This window comes from Bombus terrestris, chromosome 6, assembly GCF_910591885.1.
Source record: "Bombus terrestris chromosome 6, iyBomTerr1.2, whole genome shotgun sequence".
NCBI classification, from domain to species: domain Eukaryota; kingdom Metazoa; phylum Arthropoda; class Insecta; order Hymenoptera; family Apidae; genus Bombus; species Bombus terrestris.
The window spans coordinates 3,530,954-3,555,274 of record NC_063274.1 but is presented as its reverse complement, the minus strand read 5'-3'; the positions used below and the strand labels follow the sequence as shown (position 1 = coordinate 3,555,274).

Here is a 24,321-nt window from a genome sequence, read left to right as displayed (position 1 = left end):
GTATATTCTTGCTATTTATCAACGATCGACACTCCAAGTCACAATACTGCGAATTTTGACGATTGGTTATACTTTACGCGATTGTGTTGTACCGATATTACGAAATATTTATATTATATACATTTATTTTATATACTTTTAATAAATATTTTCTACACCAATCGTTGTACAATGAAATTTCAACTTTCAAGTTTAGCCAACTAGTTGAAATTAAAATTAATTCATGTAATTTAATTTTGATACGTACATAATTCTAGGCTAAAACCATAACTACGAACCGTGGGAAAATAATTCGCCAAAGTGTATTTCATACTACCACATAATCGGTAACAACATCTAATAATTCCAGTTTGCAAGGAAATTCTTGAAAGAATGAGAAGCTGAATGTAAGAAAATCACTCGAAGTAAAACGATTCCATCGTAGAAACGCGTGGAAAACTGAGTGAAGATTTAGGGAAAGAAATATCAGGCTTAACAGAAGAGTTTTATCAGAGTTCGGTTGGCGGAATTCCAACAACGGAACGGTAACAGTAACAACCGTAATTCCTTCTGTCGCGTATCCCCGTTCGTTCATCGACCATTCTGTCTCAGCAGGTGCGAATCCGGCCACATAAATTTCTGCGTGAACGGACCGAGATACGAGGGCGTAGTGACGTAGGGCGTGGACAGATTGCGGTGGAAATCGGATGAGAGAAAAAGAAGAAGAAGCGGAGAGATCGATAACGGATCGGTTCGATCCGATAGCCGTCCTTTTTCTCGGTTAACGCCGTGAAACTCGATTTTCTTTCCAGCTGATCTTCCTCCTAAGGAAGCGTTGTAAAATGACACGCAACAGGTGTTTAATAAAGTCACAGAGCCGCGATATTATGTATTATTCGCACGCCATCGACGGGATAACGCGCAAATCATGCTCCTTGTTACATACTTGTGTATTCGAAATCGCATCCGAGTGGAGGATTTTTTTAAGGATCAGGGTAAATTGAGGCATTGAGATGACAAATCTCGGATTGAAAATTAGTGCGGTACAAGTCAAGATTCTTGGAATTTGGATTCAGTCACGTATTTCGCTCATTTTTTAAAAACTATCGTTTCGTTAGTTTCGCATAATTAATTTCGTTATAATTTTATCCTCCGCTGAGATTCGTTCTCGCCACTCGTTCTCGACAAGGTATAATGAATTTTTTCAATAATTTTAGAACATTACGTTATGAAAGACAGTGGCGAATTAATTTACAGCACGAAATTCCAGTCAATAGTCTTTAATTTCAATTATTGTGCTTTCATCCTTTTTACTATTCCTTCGATATCTTCTGTCCATCGTATCTCGGTACTATTTTCTTGTTGTTTCGTACTTATGGCTTTTTGTGAAACTATGCTCATTGCTGATAATCACTTTTAGTACTTTTCTGGAATAAACTATCGATATCGTAGTTAAGATACTCGAGGAGATCTCCTTGTACAAAAATTAGCGATACATCGGCCTTAAGAAATAAATAAACAATGTAATAAATAGTAGTCTGATTTACGTGTTACCCTTCTTTGTACTCTTACGTCATGTAGTTCGATACAGGTTTTCCGTTTCAAAATCAGATAATCTATGATTGATTTGTTGATAAGTTTTGATATCTTTGTTTTGCCTCCCCAGGTATATTTATGGGTGTGTTTGTGTTCGTAAAATCCATTTGTTATTCTTAGTTCGTTAAGCATACAGATGTCTATTAACAGATGTATATTTACTTCGTTATTGTTATCATGAAATGGACCAGTTTATCACTGTCTTTTCTATCTGTGTGGCTATAGAGGCCTCCTAAGATGATGATATCTCTGGTAAATACAATGTCTACTAATTCTTTATCCAATTTCTCAAAGAATTCTTCTCGCAAGTCTTTCCTATGCTCATACGTTCCACGTCAGCCTCTTGACGAATTTAAAATCTTCTGTTCAAAGCATTTAACTAATCGTTACGTTGATAATACCTGCCATCTATCTGTATGATTTATTTCTAACAATCGTATGGCCTGTGAGTATTCTAAATTTGTAACAATTACACAACCTGTAAGCATTTTTTAAGCGAAGAAGATCAAGGATGGCGAAAAGAAAATAATAAGACTTCAGTTTTCTCGGATATTTAGAAGCGGTAAATAGAATATTTTACCTGAGAAAATGTAAATATAATAGTACAGATTTTAAATAATATTCTTCGAATATCATTTCGACAGATAAGTTCGGAGAATGTTTTCAAATCTTTTTACTTTCGTTATCACATCATTCAGGGACAATAATGCAACACGATGTAATCGTTGTCCAAATATTTATTTGTATTTCGTAGAGTGTAACATTTTCCAATTTTAAGTGCATAAGTATCGTTACAATTATCGCATTTACTTTTCAAGTTTATTTACGACAGAATAACGACGGTGTAATGATGCGGGAAAATTATCAGTAGAATAACTCACTCTACTCTGTCTCGTATAATACGCTAATCGGTGTATTACGCTCGACAACGCGAGATCTTATCGCGCAAATCGCAATCGTGATTATTCGTACAATTCAATTACAATTCGATAATATGTTGACCGTTTGGTTGTCATTTTTTTACGCGTTAAATACTTCGTGTTGTTCGATCGTTAAACGTGACAGATATATATCACTTACATAACATATTTGTACTTCTTCGAGTCTCGATTGCATTTTTAATAACTCGTTACGCTTCGTTCCAGTATTTTCAGTGAACATCGCAGTTCACTTTTATAGAGCAAATCCTGAAGCTGTTTTAGTTGGAATCAAGTCTGTCCTGAAGAAGCGAACTGTAACGTTTGTGAAACACGAGAACAAAGTATAACGCGCTATTAAGAACGCTATGAAATTCGGCAAACCACAAATGCATCATCGAATAGCTTAATGTCTAAAATTCACATATCACATAAGTCTACGAGTAAGTAGAAAGCAGACAAACAGTTTTTATGTTTTACCATGGGAAAAGGGAAAACAACACTGCGAATAGAAGAGATATGACTGAGTAACTGGTTAAACTAGCACCGGACGAAATCAGAATGACGGCTGCTTGTCCAGGAAGTTCGATTATCGAGTTATTAACCGAGATGCTGAAAAATAAATTATTGTTATGTCACTAGTGCTGCATTCGATGATTGAAATAATTAATAACAATTGAAATTAATAAATCGAAATAATTAAAATTAATATACAGCGTAAATAGTGGTCTGAAACATATAATTAATATTACAGATGCCCTCGTTAAATTGGCTTACTAACGTAACGAATAATTAGTCATTCAAATTGTAAAGTGCAATAAACGCATGCGATAAATATCCCATAATTTCTATATACATTTACAGATACATTCAAAATTTATCGATATAACAACGATAGGTGTGTCCCATTGTCATATTAATGAAATTTCAAAATGCTTCGTATGACACACAGAATATATTTATAAAAAGTTTCTATAAATTCTCGAATATTTTCATGAGCCACTAAATGTATGTTCCGCTACTTATATTCGGACTTAAATCTTGCTTATACTTTATTAAAATTATATCGATCGATTAGACTTTATTCAAAACGATCTTAATGTTTGATTAGAATATACAAGGAGAATTCGATTCGAATAATTGTTTTCACTTACCCTGGCTCTTTATCGAAGTTCGTGCTACCGAGTTGTATCTTAGTTGGCTTTTCGCTCACCCTAGTTGAGCCCAATTCCGTCAAGTTCACTGAAGCTCTGTTCTGTGAAGTATTGATCAAAAGCGATACAGTTTCTGATTCGGTTTCTCGCAGGACGGCAAGCACATATTTCGATAATTCTTTCGTTATGAGAGAACCATGTTTCAGCGTATGTCTCTTTCGTAATTCGATTAATTTAGTGTAAAGCTGATAGGTAGAGTTCTTCTGGTTGCTCTCTTTCTGCAAATTGATCTCTTTGTAGTTATCGTTGACGGGTAGCCATGTCGTTTTGTTTTTACTGAAACCTACGAATAAAATTTGAGTTTACCAACTGTTAAATACGTACGTTAAGTATAACATCTAATGGTTTAATCTAAGCTTTCTGGATTAAAGTATTTGCTATGCTATATATCGTTTCACTCATAAATCCCATGATAAACAAATAAATAAAATTTGACAAATGATGTTAAATAAAAATGAATTAGTTGATTCTTAACAGAAAATGTCACTGCAATGTAACATTGAAATAATTAAGCAGTTATACATATATGTAATTTCCGCCGATTTGTTTACGAGCTTGTCTAGAAGCGAAAAGAATTGACTGTTAAAACAAGAACGCAGCTGCACGTTCCAGTAATTTAAATAAATTAACAAAACCCAATTCAAAACCTATTATAAATTCACAGTCTACTAACATTTGCGGTAATAAAACATTCTGCATTTATGAATATGAGACCATTGAATATGAAAGCTATACCTTTCTTTACCTTTCAATTGTTATTGAACTGTAGAAAGGAATTTCAAAACTAAAAATTCTCCTAGCAATAAACGGAAGTAAAAGATAGTAGATAAAAGAAGTTGTATCATTTCGTTTTTAAATAGTTTTTAAACAAAACAAGATCAAAAACACACACACACACACGCATATATATATAGTAGTACATCTTATATTCGTTAAATTTTATCATAGAACGGTTCATGTCTCAAGAGTGTGCTATCGTAATAAAAACTTGTTATCAAAATCAGTCAGAAAGTGGTAACTGAGCTTGATCGAGTTTCTCGTTCGCTTGATTTAACAATTCTAGATTTTTTCTATGGAAGTATTCGAAGTGGAGGTCTGTGAAAATAAATCCACTACACTTAACAAGTTGAGGTACAACATCCCCGAGGAAATTGAACGAACAACACAACGAATATGTGAAAATATTATGGAAAACGTAAATGAAGAAAACACATCTGACTTCGATATCATACTTTGCACGTAAATATGATAATCCCATGATAAAATATTGATAAAAGAGAAGATTTTTAACTTTTTATCAAAAGTTACAAATTCGAAATATCTTGTTGCTTTATACTATACTGATCATACTTATACTATTTGTAAGTGAAATATATATAAGAGATGTTTTACCATCGTTTTTAAATAATTTTTAAACGAAGCAAGATACATATAAATACGTATCTCATCCTATCTTCTTTACATTATCACAATACCATAAACTAAAATGTGTATTCACCTGCACTGGTAGTGTTATCCCATTGGAATGGCGATCGACAGCCATCGCGTACGTCGTATTTCATGTAAGGTATATCCACCATGCCGATTTCTTCTCCATAGTACGTAACCGCAACTCCGGGCAAAATCATCTCCAGCATTATCATTTGATCCGCCCTACCAGGATAACGTGAGCCAAGACGAACCCGATCGTGGTTTCCCATCTATAGAAATATAATTATGTAAATATACTTTCAATGGAATAGACTCGCGCACTAAATCCAACCAGATATTTAACATTCGGCATTTGTTGGATTTTCTTTATTCTATGATATTTATCTTCGATCCGTTGAAGTTATACATACTTTTCAGTGAAAAGCGTCAGTTTCATTTCTGATTAGACTCGACAAAAATTGTACACAGTTGATGTTCTTTTTGATATTCGAAAGTATTAGGTAGTCGAAAGAATATTGTTAAAATGAAAAATTTAAGCGAATGTTCAGGGTTCTAATCGTCTTCTTATCCCTAAATTAACAGAGCAGATTTTCCTTATTCCCCAACGAATCAAAATTTCTCATTTTCTGTCTCATTCATTGGAAACAAGACGCATATTCAACGTTATTAAAGACTCTTGTGTGGTTTGATTAAAAATTTACGTACCACCCAATTTGCGGCCGTACCCTGCGGCATTTCATTTATCCAACTATCTATAACGTTCTTCAACTGAGAGACGTTGGAATTTGCATCGGCGTCCGTTATAAATTTGAAATTGAATGGGACGTGCGAGCCGTAGTTGTAATACTTGATCGTGTTCGATAAAGAAGTATACGCCTCCGTCAGAAGCACCTGTAACATTAAATGTTAACGTGGAGACGGGCTACTTGGGTAATAAGGTTTCTGCGATAGGACCAAATTTGGATTAATGGTTTTAAATGTTGAACATTTTATCCGTGAAGTATTCTGCGCTTTCTACATTCTGTTGAAGATAAAAAGGTGCAGGATTGAATATTATCGAGATCTCAATACCAGCGAAGCTACCGCATTTCATTGACACGTTCAAAGATTAAAACTCGAAAGAAGAAACTAAAATATTAAATATTGCGAATTGACAAAATCGAAATAGAATATAGTCCTCAAGGCAGATAAAATTATTCAAAAATATATTTGCTTTCTCTTACTATCTCGTCACGATTATTTTGTTTCGCATAATCGTCCACGAAATTTCGCCAGCTCTGTACTAATTCGTAAGTTTCATTCTGGTCCTTTGTATAAATGTGATTGTAATAGGCGTGATTAGATGCATTGAGACTGGGATCCACGTGATCAAGCTTTGGTTCGTTTTTGGTTATGTCCTTCAGCTCATACAAGTGTGGTACAGCATCTATGCGGAACCCGTCAATTCCTTTGTCCAACCAAAATTTCATTATGTTCTGCGAAAATAAAATAACCATACGTGTTTCGCTCTGTTAGAAATAATTATTTAAAGATAGAAAAGTAGATTCATTGAAATAAAAACGGCACGCTTATCACAATGACGCGATCGCATCGTTCTTGTTATAATCTAGCAGATACTAACTAAAATGGCCAACGTGGAAGATTCTCGATTTTTCATGAAAAATATGTTGGATAAATGACGTAATGATCTTTCTCAATTTCTAAATCTGTGCACAAAAATCAGCCCATCGATCGTCGATATCGATGCCTATCGAAAAAATTTTGTTTTTCTTTTATCTTACTTTTCTCTAGCTTTACTTTCTTTCTATAGACTATAGGATATGGTAAAACATAGAATAGCAGAACCGAGAGCTACACACAAAAACGGTAGTCAAAATGGAAAGAAATTCGCGGTCTCGTCGAATCAATTTGAATTATATTAATGTAATCGATCGAACTATACCTTCATCTCTTCCTGCACGACCGGGTTTCTGTAGTTCAAATCTGGTTGTGACTTTAAGAATTGATGAAAATAGAATTGTTTCCTTGTTTCGTGATACGTCCATGCTGATCCATTGAACACGCTGACCCAGTTGTTAGGTGGTGACTTCTTGTCTTTTCCTATTCCATTGACCCATATATAGTAATCCGTATAGTTTCCTTCCTTTTTGACGCTTTTTTCGAACCAGGGATGCTCGTCAGACGTGTGATTAGGAACAAGATCTAAAATAACCTAAAAAATAAGAAGAAAATTATCCGTATCCTTTACGATTACTAGCGATTTTGTAAGTTCCTACGAATATATCAAATCGACGGATGGATTGTTCATGTTGGAAAAGCTAAAAATCGTGAAGTACCAACTATTATAATTATAACGGTGCACTATCTTATATCACGCCTATTATATTATACTGTTATATTTGATTATATTATTTATTATATATTATATTATATATATTATTTACCAAACTAATTTTGAATTATTTACATGGATAAAGTGCGGCACGAATCAATAACCGCGATATTTGAGCCAGTGCTAATAATTCAACAAACTCGACTATCAAAGAAATGCTTATTAGCATTGAGACAACTGCTATTCATTGATATTATTTAATATTTTATCTCATCGCTATGATAACAGGTATTTCCAGATTTTTTCAACGTAATTTCTATGGTAATATTATTGCTTTATTGTATTATGGTAAATGTTTATTATTTTCGCGTTGAAAATATGCTGATATGCATCGTAATTCGATGTTATACAAGCAAGTAATAAATTACAATTGTTAACGTAACTTGTCTTTAAAACAAACTCTCGTTCTCCACGTTCTTCACGCGTGTTGTTTAATTGCTTAACACGATTCAACGATGTTGTACGATTCGATTAAGATCAACGATCGTCATTCGCAAAATTTCATTTCGCTTTACCTTTAAACCAATTTTATGAGCCTCTTTCAAAAGATTATCGATATCTTCTAGAGTACCGAAGACTGGAGCGATGTCTGTAAAGTTTGATATGTCATATCCGAAATCATTCATAGGGCTTTTATTGATCGGTGACAGCCAGATCGCTGTTACTCCGGTAGAATTGAAATGCTGAAGTCTGCTGGTAATACCTGTGAGAAAACCAAGTACAATTTTATGTCAATTCCAACGATTATAGGAATACAAATGGAGGATATTCTTTCGAACGACACTGGTGATCGATCAGGATGAACTTTGATAGTTATCACGGAATGGGATGGATTTAATTATATTGATTAATTACATTATGTTAATTAATTAAATGAAATATTAACATAGAAACTACATTAATATCATTCGGTCTTTGAGTTTATCAGACTGTATCGTTCTAACATAAAAGTCATATAATCGTTCAGTGATATAAAAGTCGGAAAATGAGCTTATGATATTTTTCTCGTGTAGTCTTCAATTGATATCAATTACTTCCTACCAACAATATCTACTAATTCTAAGTATATATGCATGACTGTTTGATCAATGTAAGATCAAAGGTCAAAATTAAATTAAAGAACTTCGTTCGAAATACATTTTATATATTGGTAATAATTTAGAGGCGTGGAAATATTTACGAACAGTAATGCATGTGCAAACAATATTTCGATAAATGTTACGGATAATATGATGAAAAAAATAACATTGTAAAATTCCACCGTTCAATAGGCAGAATAGTATGAAATCTTTTACCTTGTTTTTCTATCGTATGATTAGATAAAATTGTGAGATATGAGATATCAATGGATGTTCATATATACAGCTATTCGAAAAATGTCGTCTTATCTATAAAAATATATTTATGAAATCGATAATACTATAGATATTAATACAATATCACGTAGACTAAAGATGAGCGATCCGTACATACGTATAGGGAAATTTTTTTCAAAACGTTGACCTTGACATTACATTTTCAAGCTTATCAAAATTGATAAGATGCACGCTATTCTAAACAATCACCATTGAATAGTTTGTACATCTTAGTGTCGACTACCAATTCTATATGCATAGGTGTTAAAGGAGAAGCTACGTTCTAATAATAGATTTTACTAAATTTTATGCATTTACTATGTTAGTATTTTACTATTAATCATATTGATGTAATTTGTTACGATTCCGAGTATCGTTTTAATATTTAAAAAGACACACCGAAGCATAATTTTGTTAATGTCGTAATCGATGTTGTTACAGGTAAGTGAAAGACGCAAATAATCGTGGCGTCATACGGCAAAGTAAGTAACAATTTAATGTAATCTTAGAACTCATTAACGTGTTCTCATCTGTATATAAAATTAGAAACGAACCGATACTTCTGTATCGTTCGTTGTATGTCGTGAAATCTATCAAATATTATACTTGCAAAATCGAAATTGTGGTATAATAAGAAATTGTAGTATATTAGAATAAAATAAATTGCCTTAAAACGAATAAATTTCGACTGTAGTTAACAGACATTTCTAAATAAAATTTGCTACACTTTATTTTACGTTTTGTCCATTGGCATGATTTATCATTAAACGTCGCACAATTATTGTCGTGTGAATCTCTGAAAATTTTCAATCTAAATATCAATATTAAATATATAAATACTGGAAAGCTAGATATTTCACTAATAGATATAACATATTTGTAGAAAGATGAAAATGGGAAAAATGCCAACTACAGTCTGAAACGCGATTATTTAGATCAATTCATTTTTTAAATAAATAATCACCGATCCTACCACTGTCTCATTAGTCCACCGTCGTAGGAGACATTTTCTGGGATTCGACGAATCTTTTTAATTACTATCGAGCGTTCGAAGATCGCACGTTACATCACGTACATGAAAGAAAGGAAGTATGATGCTAGAAGTGCAATTAAATATTACGGAACTGTTTTTATCTTTTGTTATCGTACGCCGTGCTATTCTTGCGAAACGTGTACAGAATTAAAGAATTAAAAGTAAAGGATGTTACTTGAAAAAAATAGACAAGAATGTTTGCAGAGTATTCTTCCATTTATCTAGTAAGAAAATACTGTTCAACGTATAAATCTCCTAAATATTTTATTGCTTACTATTGGCTTATTCTTATTTCCTTCGTTATTATAGAAAATCACTGTTACTTTTTACTGTTAACTGGGAATAACCGCTGATATCATAGTAATTAGGCGAGGAATTGAAACCTTGGATTGGTTCCAAGTTGCCAACACTGTACACGAGATGCCCAAGTGTTTTATGCATCACTTAAAATATCGTTAACCACTAACGATACTACCGTTAGACACTATAATTAATTACAATATTAATTGTACGATCAGATGAATCATTAATTTATTTGTTGGTTAATTAAGCGGAACTAACACGAACCATTAACAAAATCATCATCACTATTTATAACAAGAATTCACAATGTAGATTTATACAGTCTTTCGATTTCTCTGTTGGTTTCCTCCGACAATTTTTCAAAGGAACACCATTTACACCTGTCAGCTTCGGCCATTGTAGTTCGCAATTATGACGATACAATCCTTAAGAATCTCGTTATTACACTTCGTTAGATGTATATGTCGCGTTACGAAACTTCCTTCCATCGACACTTGAATCGCGATCTTTAAATGACCATGTTTTTTAATAGTTTATTACTTTTTTAGGTAGTTTACAGTATCGTACACTTAAATACATTTTCTATGGCTTAGACGTTTCAATTTTGGCCTTACTTACCAGCTTCAAATCTTCTACGAACTTAATTCTTATTCCCTGAGCATAGTGTGTAGATATGGCGCGAGTAAAGTTAAAAGATGCGACAAGAAATCGGAAATTTTAGTTGCACAAGCACAGAGTATAATGATCACGAGAGAACGAATCGAACATTACAAGAGAGAAGAACGGCTACAAGAAAGAGATCTATAGGAAGACTAATAAATGAAACGGTATAAAAATTTCAGAATATTTCATACACCACTGCGTCCGTATCCAAACTTTTCCACCAGTTAGCGTATATTTCTCATTAATTATCATTAATAATTAAATCACGAATTTATTCAAATTACATCTTATTTATTCTAGCTTTTCTGAATCGCGATCATGTCACATCTGTTTCGTCTCGATATTCTTTAAACTGTCTCAAATGATGCAACGAACGGTTCGCATGTCACAGAACGTTACCAGATACCTGAACATCCTAATGTTTCCTACGGATTTCTTACCTTTCAAGTCTCCAATGCCATCGCCGTTCGAATCCATGAAACTCCGAGGATACACTTGATAGAAAACCGCATTTCGCCACCAACCCTTGTTCTTGATCTCGGCGGCGGCCAGGCCGACCGCAACGAGAAGCACAACCACCACGAAGCTGATGTTCTTCATGATTTGAATGATGCGGCGCGCAATCACTCGGCTTCTTATATGCCAGATTCGATGGTAAAAAAGAGCAGCGTATCGCATGTCCTTATCAACGGAGCATTAAGAAAAGTCGCGATAAATAACACGATACGAAAGAAAAATCGCGCGATGATCGAGCAATTTGAATTGAACGATGTCCTACCTTTTCACCGTTCGTGTATTTTTTACAATGAGATACTTTTAGTAATTACATCGATTAGAGTTCATCGAATATTTTCTCCGTCATGATTCTGAGTAATTTCATTTGGAACTTGCGCTCGGCTTTAGTTTTCCAGATACTCGTAAAAGTGTTTTTCATGCTTTTTACTTTGCTGTGTAGCAGGGGAGCGTGTAGGTTTGTGGACGAATGAAAAATAAAAAAGAACGAAAGGAAAGAAAAGAAAGTTAGAGCGAGGTTTATAAATGGACGTGAATATGGCTTGCATACGTTTGCACCGCTATGCGTTTAAATATGTATGCATTATTACGTGTTTGTATCGTTTCAATTTGCAAGTACAGGAAAATAAAGAAGGAAATCGTCGTTCAAATTGGCCTAGCTATTCGATAATTTGTACAGTGACTCAGTGACTACAGAAAGTATTTGCACACCACTGCGTTTATTATCGCACTTATACGCTAGTTGATTAGATCCAACTGTAGTAAATTTCGTATCATTCAATAGTACTTTCATATAATTGCAACAATTTGATACCAAGGAAAGGAAATGTAGAACTTAAGAAAAGGAAAATGCTTCGTTGAAAAATAAGTGTGTGTAGAAAAATACTTTTTTAACCACTCTACATACTTCAGTAATCTATACTTTCTTTATTTAATATTTTTTAGTTTGATTTTAGGTTTCGGTTAGCTTGGGTTAGCTCGGACTAGTCTTAACACTAGAACTACCAGGCCAGTCAAATCGACTGGTTTTACAATTTTATTTTAAAATTCCTACTTCATGTTATATTTTTTTCCGCAATGATGTAATGACTTTCGCAACGATAATTAAAAGAATAATAGAATGAATTTTATTTTGGTTTTCATGTATTCAAACTGAAAATAATTTCGTATTAAGGCTACTTATACCAATGACAGTCAAAATGACTGGTACTTGTTAAAGTGTAAAAGGATCCTGCAATCTGTTTATCGAACCTCGATTAACCAATTTCCTCGTTTTGTACAAATTCCCACACGTTTCTCAAATTTTCACCGCGTATCATTCGATATGTTGATATTAGATATCAGAAGAATTCAGGATCGATCGCTAGATCGCCAGATGCTAGCATTAGAAATACCACAGCAGTCAAAATGATTGGCTCTAGAATTTTATAAATGTGTCAAACGTCATTTAGGGATCATGATCCCAGATGGATTAATAATACCAAAAATAAATCGATAAATATAAAAATATTCTATTATTACGTATTTTTTAAAGACCGGTCGTTTTCACTGTTTTTGATAAAAATAGCTTCGTGTTAACTATCGATAATTCTAGCGTTAAACATTTAAAGATTATTATTATCAGATACTATCTTAAAAATTAATCTTAAAAATAAAAAATTTAGACATTATTATTATTAGACATTAGAGGTACGTAAGATGTTTAAAATGTTAGAAAGTTTGAAGGCTGTTAGCCTGTGACTGCCACGTCAATTGCAAAGTCGAATAAGCTTCACATTGTGCGCGATTCTGAGAATTTTAGTCGCCCGCCTTACGCTAAATTTCGCAACGAGGAAACAGGAGATTCGAAGCGGGATTCCGCGAAATTCGAAAGAAAAGTTGTGTTGCGCGGAGATTTTATAAAACTTGCTCTTGTTGGTGTGTGCCAAGAAAATTGTTGAAAGCGGCAAAGAACGAGAAAAGAAGTTGCCAGCTCTTTTTGCGCGGTGGGTAATTCGAAGTAGTACCAAAGTTTCCTCTGTATATATTGCAACGAAGGAAGATGTTTTCTATTGCAACCAACGAACCTCCCGTCAAAATTGAGGAGAATATTTGGAATTGTTGAATTTTACAAACGGAAACAGGTAGCAAACAATTAGAACGTACAGTGGGAAAGACTCGTTATACCAATTCACGAGCAAAATGCTACTTTATTTTAATTTCTGTCGTTGACATTAGTTGCAAGTGGAATGCGGCTGAGTATGAATTTATGGTAAATTTAAACGAGTTAACATATCCAAGATGAAGCGATTACTGTAATATTTACTGTGTAAAACAAGCCTTTATTTAGATTCTATTTCTGTACGATCATAAAGGTATGAAATTGCACAGATATCTAGTTATAAGTAGCTGTTGATTACAGATGGATGGTTATGAACTTCTATAGTTTCCAGTTCTTAGTTATGATTATGTTATTTTAAAAAAGTCTAGCTCGGATTAGTCAAGTTATTTCAAGCGACTTGAAATCGAGTCACTTGATTAATGAGAATAAGCGTAGAAACTTGAAAGAATCTTTTGCCACAAGTAAACAATAATTTCACATCGGTAAAGTGTCCTAATAATTACTTCAACTCACATTGCTACATATTCGTAATATTATTAAGAACAACGATCAGTGTTTACAGATCAAATAGTTGTAGATCAAATAATAATATAATTTTTTCTACGACTAAAATGAAGATATCAAAATAGGATATTCGTGAGAGTCCTAAAGTTAATGATAATATACGGCGATTATTGAAAACAGAATTTTCGATGATTCTTTTATTAGTTAGTCGTGTTTCGTCCTGAACATATGATCAGCCTTCGAAACGAATCTAAACCCGAGGAGCACAAGCTAAACGTTAAATTCGATAAACGAAAATTCGATAACGACGATCGTGTACAAGATTTTATATAAATTTTCCTTTCGTCAAAATGAACAAATTTTTGTACGTAAGAAATTTCAAGTTACCAAATACACAAGGAAATGCAATATTTTATAACGGGCATTAAGTTATTTTTCTGAGCTTCTTTAAAAGAGAAATGAAGCTCGTGTATAAAAACGGTAATTGCTTATGACTCAATCAAATGAAACAGAAAACTGAGATGAAAGGGAGAAAGGGTAAAAGTTTTTGTCGCTATTCTTCTTTAATACGTAATTCAGAAGGTGGTAGTTATCTTTAACAAGCGATCTTGGAGCCGCAGCAAAAACACACTATACTCTGGAACAAATTACTTGCTGTTCGCTCTTCTATTATAATAACTCAACTTTTTAAACTGGCAATCGGATCCAATGATATTTGTCAGAAATGGCTTTATAACAAATCCTATAAAAGGTAATCGGCTACAGATAATCAATCGTATCTGCAATGAATGTTACGAATTGATTAAACTGCTAATATGTGTATGTTTATGAGCAATGTGAAAGTGCGGGTATCTATAGAAAAGTCTAGAAATGTATATTTCTGTTTGAAAGTTCGTCACATGTTAGGATTTCAACAGAAATAATGGCTTCCTTAAGTAAATAAATATCTTATTCGTAATATTACTGCTTTACAGTATTGAAACTGTAATTGTGGGATCCTGTTTTAAGATTAAACGTTTTAATGATAATATTTCTTCTTCCTCAGGAAAATGTACAAAAACGTTCGAAGGCAACAAATTCGAAAAACAAATTGCGCTGCAAACTTCTAAACGAGTGTATATGCAATATGCAACGATATATGAAATATTTAAAGTAAAATACTATTGTAAAATATTGATTATATTTAATGTGTGAAATAAATATATCTTGCATTTCTTTAGCTATATTCAACAAATATATATATATATATATCTGTAGTCTAATGATAAAGATGACGTCAGTCTGTAGTCTATATCTTAAAATTCTGTACTAAAAGAACACGTGGCAAGCATATTTATTCGTCTATCTTGGCTCTTATTACCTAGAATACACCCTATATAGATTTTACTCTTCTAATACCTTCTTATTAACGCAGAAATGTAGTAAGTTTATTGGTTTTAAAACACACTGCTGATGTAATATTTAACCATACTTGTGCAAGATACTATTTTTAAATTATTAATGATTAGATATGTATAAGCTTTATTGTTTCAATTTCTGTAAGATGATCTTCAAACATTTCATATAAAAGACAGTAAATATATGATGGTGGAAAATGTACAATTTCAGATGTTTGCAGGAATATAATTTTTTCAATATTTCTAATGGACAAGATCATTAGAAAAATCTAATATTTAGCAACTTTTATCGTTAAGTTATCGTGTTACTTGAGCAGATGTTAGTTCGAAATAATTTATTTCAGTGAATAAACGATCTTCCTCCGAATAATTTTATCATTTAACTGTCAAATGAAATAAGTTTTTATTTTAGCTGGCATTTATACCTTTGAATAAATATTTCCCGAAATGATTTTTCAAATAATTTTCCTACCTATTATCTCGCAATCAGATACGTATTATACAAGCGTAAGTGAAATTAAAATAATTTCAGGAGTAGAACGAGTTTTGTTAAAACGCACGAACGTACGCCGATAGTTCTGTCAGGATAAAATAATTTATTCAACATCAGTAAATTTGCAACATAGCGATCATAGTTTCAATGAGTCGAGAAAGTTTCTGATAGCATTCTGAGCACGACATTTAGATGTTTCGCCGCTATTAAAAGTATAATGGTGTCACGGTGCTTATCAGGGGTAATGGTAGGTTGTATTTTCAAAATTCGAAAATGGAATATCGTGTACACGATACTCATGCGTAGTCGACACATGAAATGATATTGATATGTAGACGAAATAAAAATCGTAGAAACGAATTAAACGTATAACGAAATTACACGATTTTTTATTATAGTCTTCTAGGAAATATATAACGTATAAAATATATATTAAAGTTAATATATATTTTATATATATAAATATATATATATATATATATAAAATATATATTAAAACATGTATTTATATGTCGGAGATGGAAAAGCACCGGAACCTCTCCTTGGATTCTCGGGAATACCGTAATGTCGTAATTTAGATTAAACAAATGTCGCTCCGATTGTTCGAGGTTTATGATAGTGAGCTTGGGCTCGAGGCGACAACCAGTCGCCGAACGTAGCCGCGGTCAAGGGATGAACGTTTTGTCTAACAAAGGCATGAAGTAACCCTATAGCTATCCTTAAAAGAAATACTTAGGACGGGGCACGACTGTAAGCGTTTCAACGATTTCTGTCCCGTGGCTCGCCACACGCAGACTCTATTCTTTGAGTAAGATGATTACCAGATGTCGACGCGTCTCCACAGTACATGTTCAGCTAGCCCGAGGACCCGCTATAAATCTTAAGATCTGTTTAACTAAAGTCCTTCAAACCGACAAACAGTCCTCGTCCCAACTACGAGAAAATAGGAGAAATCTATTTTTCTCACCAACGACGCTTCCTCTTCTCGAACTTTCTCTTAAGGGCGGCTAGCACCCTTCCCTAACCACCAACATGGAAATTGACCAATTAACAGTAACGCCAATTTCCCTCACTTTCCGAATGAAGGCTTTTCTCCACGAATCCGATGATTTCGTGCCCTTAGGCACACCCGTCATAGTTTTCCTCGACAGCGTTACCGTGATGGAGAACCACTCTCCGGTACGATCTCGACGACGATTCAAGTAACTCTCGGATACGTAGTGATTGCCCCACGCATTAACATTGAGTACAACTTAGACGCTAAAGAAGAGTAGAGTTCGTCATCCCGTTGACCGTGGATTCGTTATTGAGCCTAGGATCATTGTCATTAGCTTCTCGAGTATCAATTTATCGCGATTACTTGTCCAATTCCAACATGGTCATGTTTGCACTAGTAAATATCTCCTCTATTGCATAGTGATCACGTCTAGTGTCAATAGGGATTCGTTTACGCCCTTAACCCTAACTCTAATCGTAACGCCAACCCGACATCAGAAGTGGGATCAGTGCCGATTATAACAGTGTTAGAACTTACGACCATCGTGCGCGAGTAACCCAGTCGCTAGTGCAAAATCGAGTGTGAAACCTAACAAGTTTTCGCTACCACGTTTTAACCCTTAAAATCGCACGTTCCGATCCCGCTGCACGGGGCGCAACTGTCAACCTGATTATGAAAGACAACCATAATTTCAATAACGAGTGGCGAGTCGACTTCTACGTACTGGAAGCATCATCGGGTAGATCAAGTCATCTGGGTGAGTCGTTTCCATTTTACTCCGATTCGGGAGCCGAGCGTTCACTAATTAAAGAGTCCGTGGCCTCGAGATTTCTGGCAAAAGAATGACTGACATATTAGTAATGCGAGGAGCAGGAAATACTTGTATTAAACATACGCCTCCCATTTGTTCATCGTGTGTATTAATGATTTTTACATCGAAGATAATTTCTCATGTCCTTGCTGATAGTTATCTAAAATATGATATCGCGATTAGTTGCGGAACTCTAAGTCTGGGTTTTGACGTAACATTACACAAAATAGCCTCGCTATGTGTAAAACAAAAATAATTAATGTCTGTAATGAAACCACTGCAAACGAGATCGTCGTTAATGAAGCTGACACTGATGTACATGGTAATAATAAAAGTCGATCAATTTCTCTTCTCGACAAATTCAAAGATTCATTCGTTACGGATTCCCTACGTATTCGCGTAAATACAGGCCGGTTAGAAATACGATTAATTGATCCTAACATCACCGTACGAGGAAGTCCTTATAGATTTAGTGAGGAGGACCGAAGAGCGGTACGTGAGAAAATAAGCGTTTTAATTAAAGCAAAGATCATAAGGCCTAGTAATTCGCTATTCGCGGGCTTTACGTAACTCGTGAAGAAGAAAGCGGCTCAGATAGATTACGAGTGGATCCCCGAGAACTAAATCAAAGTACCGTCGCGGATCGGTACCCTTTACTCCTTATTGCGGATCAAGTCGCGAGATTGCAAGAGGCGAGATATTTTATTAGCCTGGACATGGCCAGCGGGTTTCACCAAATTCCTACTTATCCTAATTCAGCGGAGTATACAGCGTTCGTTACTCCCGACAGACAATATGAGTAGATAACGATGCCGTTTGAACTGAAAAAATTGCGCCGTCCGTCTTTCGGAGGGCCATTCGCAAGGCCCTAGGCGACCTCGCTCATTCGTACGTTGTTATTTATTTCGATAACGTTCTAATTATTGCCGACTCGATAGATCAAGCTTTAGGAATATTGAACACCGTGTTAGATACCCTCGTAAAAGCAGGATTCTCTGTTAACATTGCGAACTGTTCTTTTCTAAAGACATCGGTGCTCTATTTGAGATATGTAATTCATAACGAAGAAGTTCGTCCGAACCCGGGTAAAATACACACCTTAAGCTCTTTACCTGTGCCATCAGCCGTCACGCAGTCCAGGCAGTTCATAGGCTTAGCTTCGCACTTCCGAAAGTTCATCCCTAAATTCTCACAGGTGATGAAACCCCTGTATGCGCTCATCTCAAATAACAGAAATATAACTTGGACAGATAGGCACGAGAAAATAAGACAACAGGCAGTTTCCGCCCTGACCGACGCGCCGGTGTTAATGATATTCGACCCCAATTACCCGATAGAACTACATACTGACGCTAGCTCGGAGAGTTACGGGGCGATTTCGACGCATCAAGTCGAAGGTAAAGGCAAAGCAATAGAGTATTACAGCAAAAGAACTACCCTCGCAGAATCTAGGTATAATTCCTACGAACTAGAGACGTTAGCAGTCGTAAACGCAGTCGAGTGTTTCCGTCACTATCTACATGGACGGGAATTTCTTGTTGTCACGGATTGCGACTCGTCGAAAGCGTCGAGTAATAAAGTACATTTAAATGACAGGGACCATCGGTGATGGGCCTACTTGCAGACTTTTGTTTTTGACATTATGTATCTGGAAAGTAAACGGACAGCCCACGTAGATTTCTTCTCGCGAAACCCCGTAGATTTAGACCACCGTAAAATTGATAAAATTGCGGAGAAAGAAATCAATCTGGCCGAAATATCGGAATACTAGCTGTTAGCCGAACTACGTCCTATACCTAAGACCAGCATACCCTGGCATACGGTCCACATGGACATAACAGGCAAGTTGAGTGGTAAAAGCGATTCAAAGGAGTACGTCATTGTTTTGATCGATGTGTTCACTAAATTCGTATACCTGCATCGTACTCGTAAGATAGATTTCCGTAATACCATTAAAGCGCTTAAACCCGCTATATTTTATTCGGAAGTCCCTGCCGGATAGTAGCAGATCAGGACAGATGTCCTAAGGGTAATGAATTTCGAGAATTCTGCGAAAGCAAACGAATTAAAGTTCACTCGATAGCGACCGATGATAGAGTCAATAGACAGGTAGAGCGTGTTATGCGTACATTGAAAATACGTTCACGACAGTAGAAACGACCGGGCGGCCGTGGCAAGACGCGATTGGGGAAATACAGCTAGCGTTGAACTGCACCACCAACCGCGTGACTAATTCGAGCCCTTTACAACTACTAATCGGTAGAACAGCGAGACCGTACGACCTATTGCTACCCGACAATATCAAAGAAAAGGAAGTCGATATCCCTGATGTAAGACAGCAGGCTGTCTAGAACATAGAGAGTAAAGCCCAGTACAGCAAAAAAAGATTTGATAGAAACAAAGCTAAAGTGGTTAGGTTTAACCTCGGCGATTTCGTACCACGCAAAAACGAGAAAAGAAACCAAACCAAGCTAGAGCCAAAATTCAAGGGTCCATTCGTAATAACCGAGATTTTGGAAGGAGATAGATATATTTTAAAAACGCTAGACGGCAAACGATCGTATAAAGACAGTCACGACAGATTAAGAAAAATGCCGGGCAGTCGCGTTCCCGCTGAGTTGGACGTCGATAGTGACGGCAATAACAGTGACCACGACGACATGAGCACCTCGATCTCGGAAGATCCTTAGCACAAAGACCGTAGCACCTTACGGAGTACGTTATGAAGCTTGGTAAAGGGGCAAGTGATGTGTTCACGCACACCATGAGCTATAGAGTTATGAAGCTTGGTAAAGGGGCAAGTGATGTGTTCACGCGCACCATGAGCTATAGAGTTATGAAGCTTGGTAAAGGGGCAAGTGATGTGTTCACGCGCACCATGAGCTATAGTGTTATGAAGCTCGACTAAGGGGCAAGTGATGTGTTCACGCGCACCATGAGCTATAGTGTTACGAAGTTTGGTGCGGTCGTGCGATCTAGAAAAACGAGATCCATTGGGGTGCGAAATCGAGACTGGTCCATTTCGCCGTTATGACCCGACTGATAACCCACAGGATGCAACTAGCACTTCCAATTACTCCTAATTACAACGTTACTAATTCATGTTCTCTTCTATTCCTTTTGTTGTCAAATCTCCGAACAAAATTTTGTTGTTACACTGGACCCTCAGCTTATTTAGACATTAAGTTAAATTGTAGACATGCTAATTGTACCGAACCTAATGTTAGAAAGACTCAATCTTATAGTTGCACCCGAGGACGTGTGATAGTCAGAATGGCCGTGTCGGAGATGGAAAAGCACCGGAACCTCTCCTTGGATTCTCGGGAATACCGTAATGTCGTAATTTAGATTAAACAAATGTCGCTCCGATTGTTCGAGGTTTATGATAGTGAGCTTGGGCTCGAGGCGACAACCAGTCGCCGAACGTAGCCGCGGTCAAGGGATGAACGTTTTGTCTAACAAAGGCATGAAGTAACCCTATAGCTATCCTTAAAAGAAATACTTAGGACGGGGCACGACTGTAAGCGTTTCAACGATTTCTGTCCCGTGGCTCGCCACACGCAGACTCTATTCTTTGAGTAAGATGATTACCAGATGTCGACGCGTCTCCACAGTACATGTTCAGCTAGCCCGAGGACCCGCTATAAATCTTAAGATCTGTTTAACTAAAGTCCTTCAAACCGACAAACAGTCCTCGTCCCAACTACGAGAAAATAGGAGAAATCTATTTTTCTCACCAACGACGCTTCCTCTTCTCGAACTTTCTCTTAAGGGCGGCTAGCACCCTTCCCTAACCACCAACATGGAAATTGACCAATTAACAGTAACGCCAATTTCCCTCACTTTCCGAATGAAGGCTTTTCTCCACGAATCCGATGATTTCGTGCCCTTAGGCACACCCGTCATAGTTTTCCTCGACAGCGTTACCGTGATGGAGAACCACTCTCCGGTACGATCTCGACGACGATTCAAGTAACTCTCGGATACGTAGTGATTGCCCCACGCATTAACATTGAGTACAACTTAGACGCTAAAGAAGAGTAGAGTTCGTCATCCCGTTGACCGTGGATTCGTTATTGAGCCTAGGATCATTGTCATTAGCTTCTCGAGTATCAATTTATCGCGATTACTTGTCCAATTCCAACATGGTCATGTTTGCACTAGTAAATATCTCCTCTATTGCATAGTGATCACGTCTAGTGTCAATAGGGATTCGTTTACGCCCTTAACCCTAACTCTAATCGTAACGCCAACCCGACATATATATTTTATATGTAAATATAAAATAACTAATAAAGATAATTTTAAAGTGGATTTTATATCGTAATGACACTTATAAAAATTAATTGTTGAAACGTATAAAATACGATTTATTTAGTATTTACTTTTGTCGAAAAGGAACTAAAAGAAAACTATCTGGATAGATAACGATCTATCAGATCAATGTACAGATTTTTCAAAGTATCAACCATTCGTTGTACATAATCATGAAGCTACAGAGGTGCAGGCATATTCTTTGTTTTAGTTCGAACTTGGTACGATAGGTAAAGAATTAACAATAGGGAGCCGTTCTCTTGTTATAGTTTTGAAAGTATAAAATATTAATTAGATAATTATTAAGTAAATAATTATAGGATATTAATTGGGAAAGTTTTAATAATTATTAATTACAAACATTTCGATTAAATTGCACAATGTGTCAAAATACTTGCGTATGGTGATATTTCATTTACTTATGAAAAGAATACAAATTTCCGAATATTGTTACTCTTCGTTAATTCGACGATATCTTATCTTATCGTATCTTTCGAGAGACGTTCATTGATATAAAGCAGATACCGAAAGCAATCGAGAAATACGTACATTGAAAACATAATCCGGCGGCGCATATGAATATTTTGACAAATGACGTAAGTTTATTAAGCAGCGTACTGAAAGTTGGTAAAAATCAGAAAACCGTATAAATGTGCGGGATTACACTCCATACAAACCATTCGTAGCGAACAGTGATATTTTTTACGTTTTAGCCGGAGAGCAGAAGGATAAACAGGTGATCCTGTTACAGGAAATAAAATTTAAGCGAAAATATTGGAGCATCGCGCATGATTTTATCTCTAGCTGGCGAATTTTAGCTTCTGAATAAGAAAATTTTCGATTTGACAAGCGCATGTTAGTAAAGGTAGTGAATATTTATTTTACGACGAACAATTTATTATGTTATTAGTAAGTGGGGTGTGCAGATTTTCGTGCATTTATGTGAAATTCAAAGGTATGAAAATATATAAAATATACAAAGTAAAGCACTCGTAACAATTCTTTAGTGAAATAAATATTTAAGGTCTATCTGTTTATTAACTTTCATATAAAAATATTTCAATCGTAACATTTTCCACATTTTCCTGTAAACGTTACTATTGAAGTAGCTTTTCATTTTCACCGTTTAATTTAATTTCTCATCGAAAGTTTAAGAGTTCCAATAGGGAGAAAGAATCGATACAATCGATAAATACTCGATTCGTTACGATGTAAAAAATGTGTACGTGCGAGGAATAAAACGAAATTCGCATGCAAATATCGTTTTCCTTTGCTTCGTCTAGATTCCAAGATCGAATCGGTTGTTGCAGCGACTAGCTTCCAAAATTCTCGGTGTTCGTTTCCCAAATGCACTTGCACGAAAGAAAGAATCGACTATGTTGCTTGCATTAATAAATTTTTACATCTTCAACGTTAATTTCCCCTCAACGAAATGGAACACGTGTACGACTCTAAAATGCCCTAATTGTGATTTTCATTTCGTACTAGGATTCGTCCTAATTACTATACTTTCCATTTTAAAGGTATACTTGTCTGTATTAGAATAAAAAGTAAATTTCCCTTTCTGCGATTCTGGTTTGTTCTCTCTTTTAAAACTTCTCTGGTGCAAATGAATATAGAGGGAGGAACTCGTTTCATAAAACATAAGAAGCGCTTCTAAATAATTAAACAGTCACGGCAGCTCGATACATAGGAAACTTTGATACATACACATTGAAGTTGTGATGACGGACGAATGTTACGTCTTTCGCTGCACAGACAAGTTATATAAGAGTTTCTTGAAAATCCAGGCCCAAAATTGGGACATTCTTTGCGTCATTTTTTTTACCATCTTAGCTTATCTTCGTATGTCCAAAAAGTAGTTGGAAACAAGCCATTTTACACATTCAGATCAGCGGAAGGGTATCTGAAACAAAATATATATTACGTTATGGTAAGAAAATTAAGAGGAAATTGCCGAATGTTCTGAAATTTAACTAAAATTATTTATATTAATAATCAGCCAAATTTTGCGCATAAAAGTTGTGTATGTATAAAGAAGAGCAGAATGTTGTATAAATATAATTAAGAGTTGCATTAAAAAGTTATACGCAAGAATGGTACACCTTGTTGCGAAAAGTCAGAAACACCCAGTATAGAATTATGATATCGTTGCTCGGCAGTGATAGTGATACGACTGAAAGTATTTCAAATTCACTGTTACTGAGTTTACATTATGTTTGTACTCTTATCATGTAAAACGGTATATTTATAATTCCATCAGCTTTGCATCAGAATGCAATATTATTGCAAATGTCGCTAGCAACGT

General features: G+C 35.4%; 2 protein-coding genes across 10 annotated transcripts in view; one reads left to right on the top strand and one right to left on the bottom strand.

Moving 5' to 3' along the window:
* LOC100643404 (calcium/calmodulin-dependent 3',5'-cyclic nucleotide phosphodiesterase 1) overlaps positions 1-24,321 on the top strand; it is a 217,247-nt gene that overhangs the window by 141,411 nt on the left and 51,515 nt on the right. The gene's annotated exons all lie outside the window — the stretch shown is intronic.
* Positions 2,295-11,511, bottom strand: LOC100643731 (maltase 1). The gene is made up of 8 exons (XM_003395866.4): positions 11,324-11,511; positions 8,045-8,232; positions 7,080-7,349; positions 6,361-6,612; positions 5,843-6,028; positions 5,205-5,406; positions 3,647-3,989; positions 2,295-3,104 (listed from the first exon to the last, which is right to left on the bottom strand). Exons 1-8 carry the CDS (start codon positions 11,481-11,483, stop codon positions 2,969-2,971), a joined length of 1,737 nt encoding a protein of 578 aa, XP_003395914.3. The 5' UTR covers positions 11,484-11,511; the 3' UTR covers positions 2,295-2,968.

Bases quoted from the DNA above. Each gene is read 5' to 3' on its own strand.
- LOC100643731 (XM_003395866.4), bottom strand. From the start codon at position 11,483: ATGAAGAACATCAGCTTCGTGGTGGTTGTGCTTCTCGTTGCGGTCGGC. The intron at 6,613-7,079 runs GTATAGTTCGAT...TTATTTTCGCAG, and splicing joins TCGTGCAGGAAGAGATGAAG to AACATAATGAAATTTTGGTT. The intron at 3,105-3,646 runs GTAAGTGAAAAC...TTTATTTTTCAG, and splicing joins AACTTCGATAAAGAGCCAGG to CATCTCGGTTAATAACTCGA.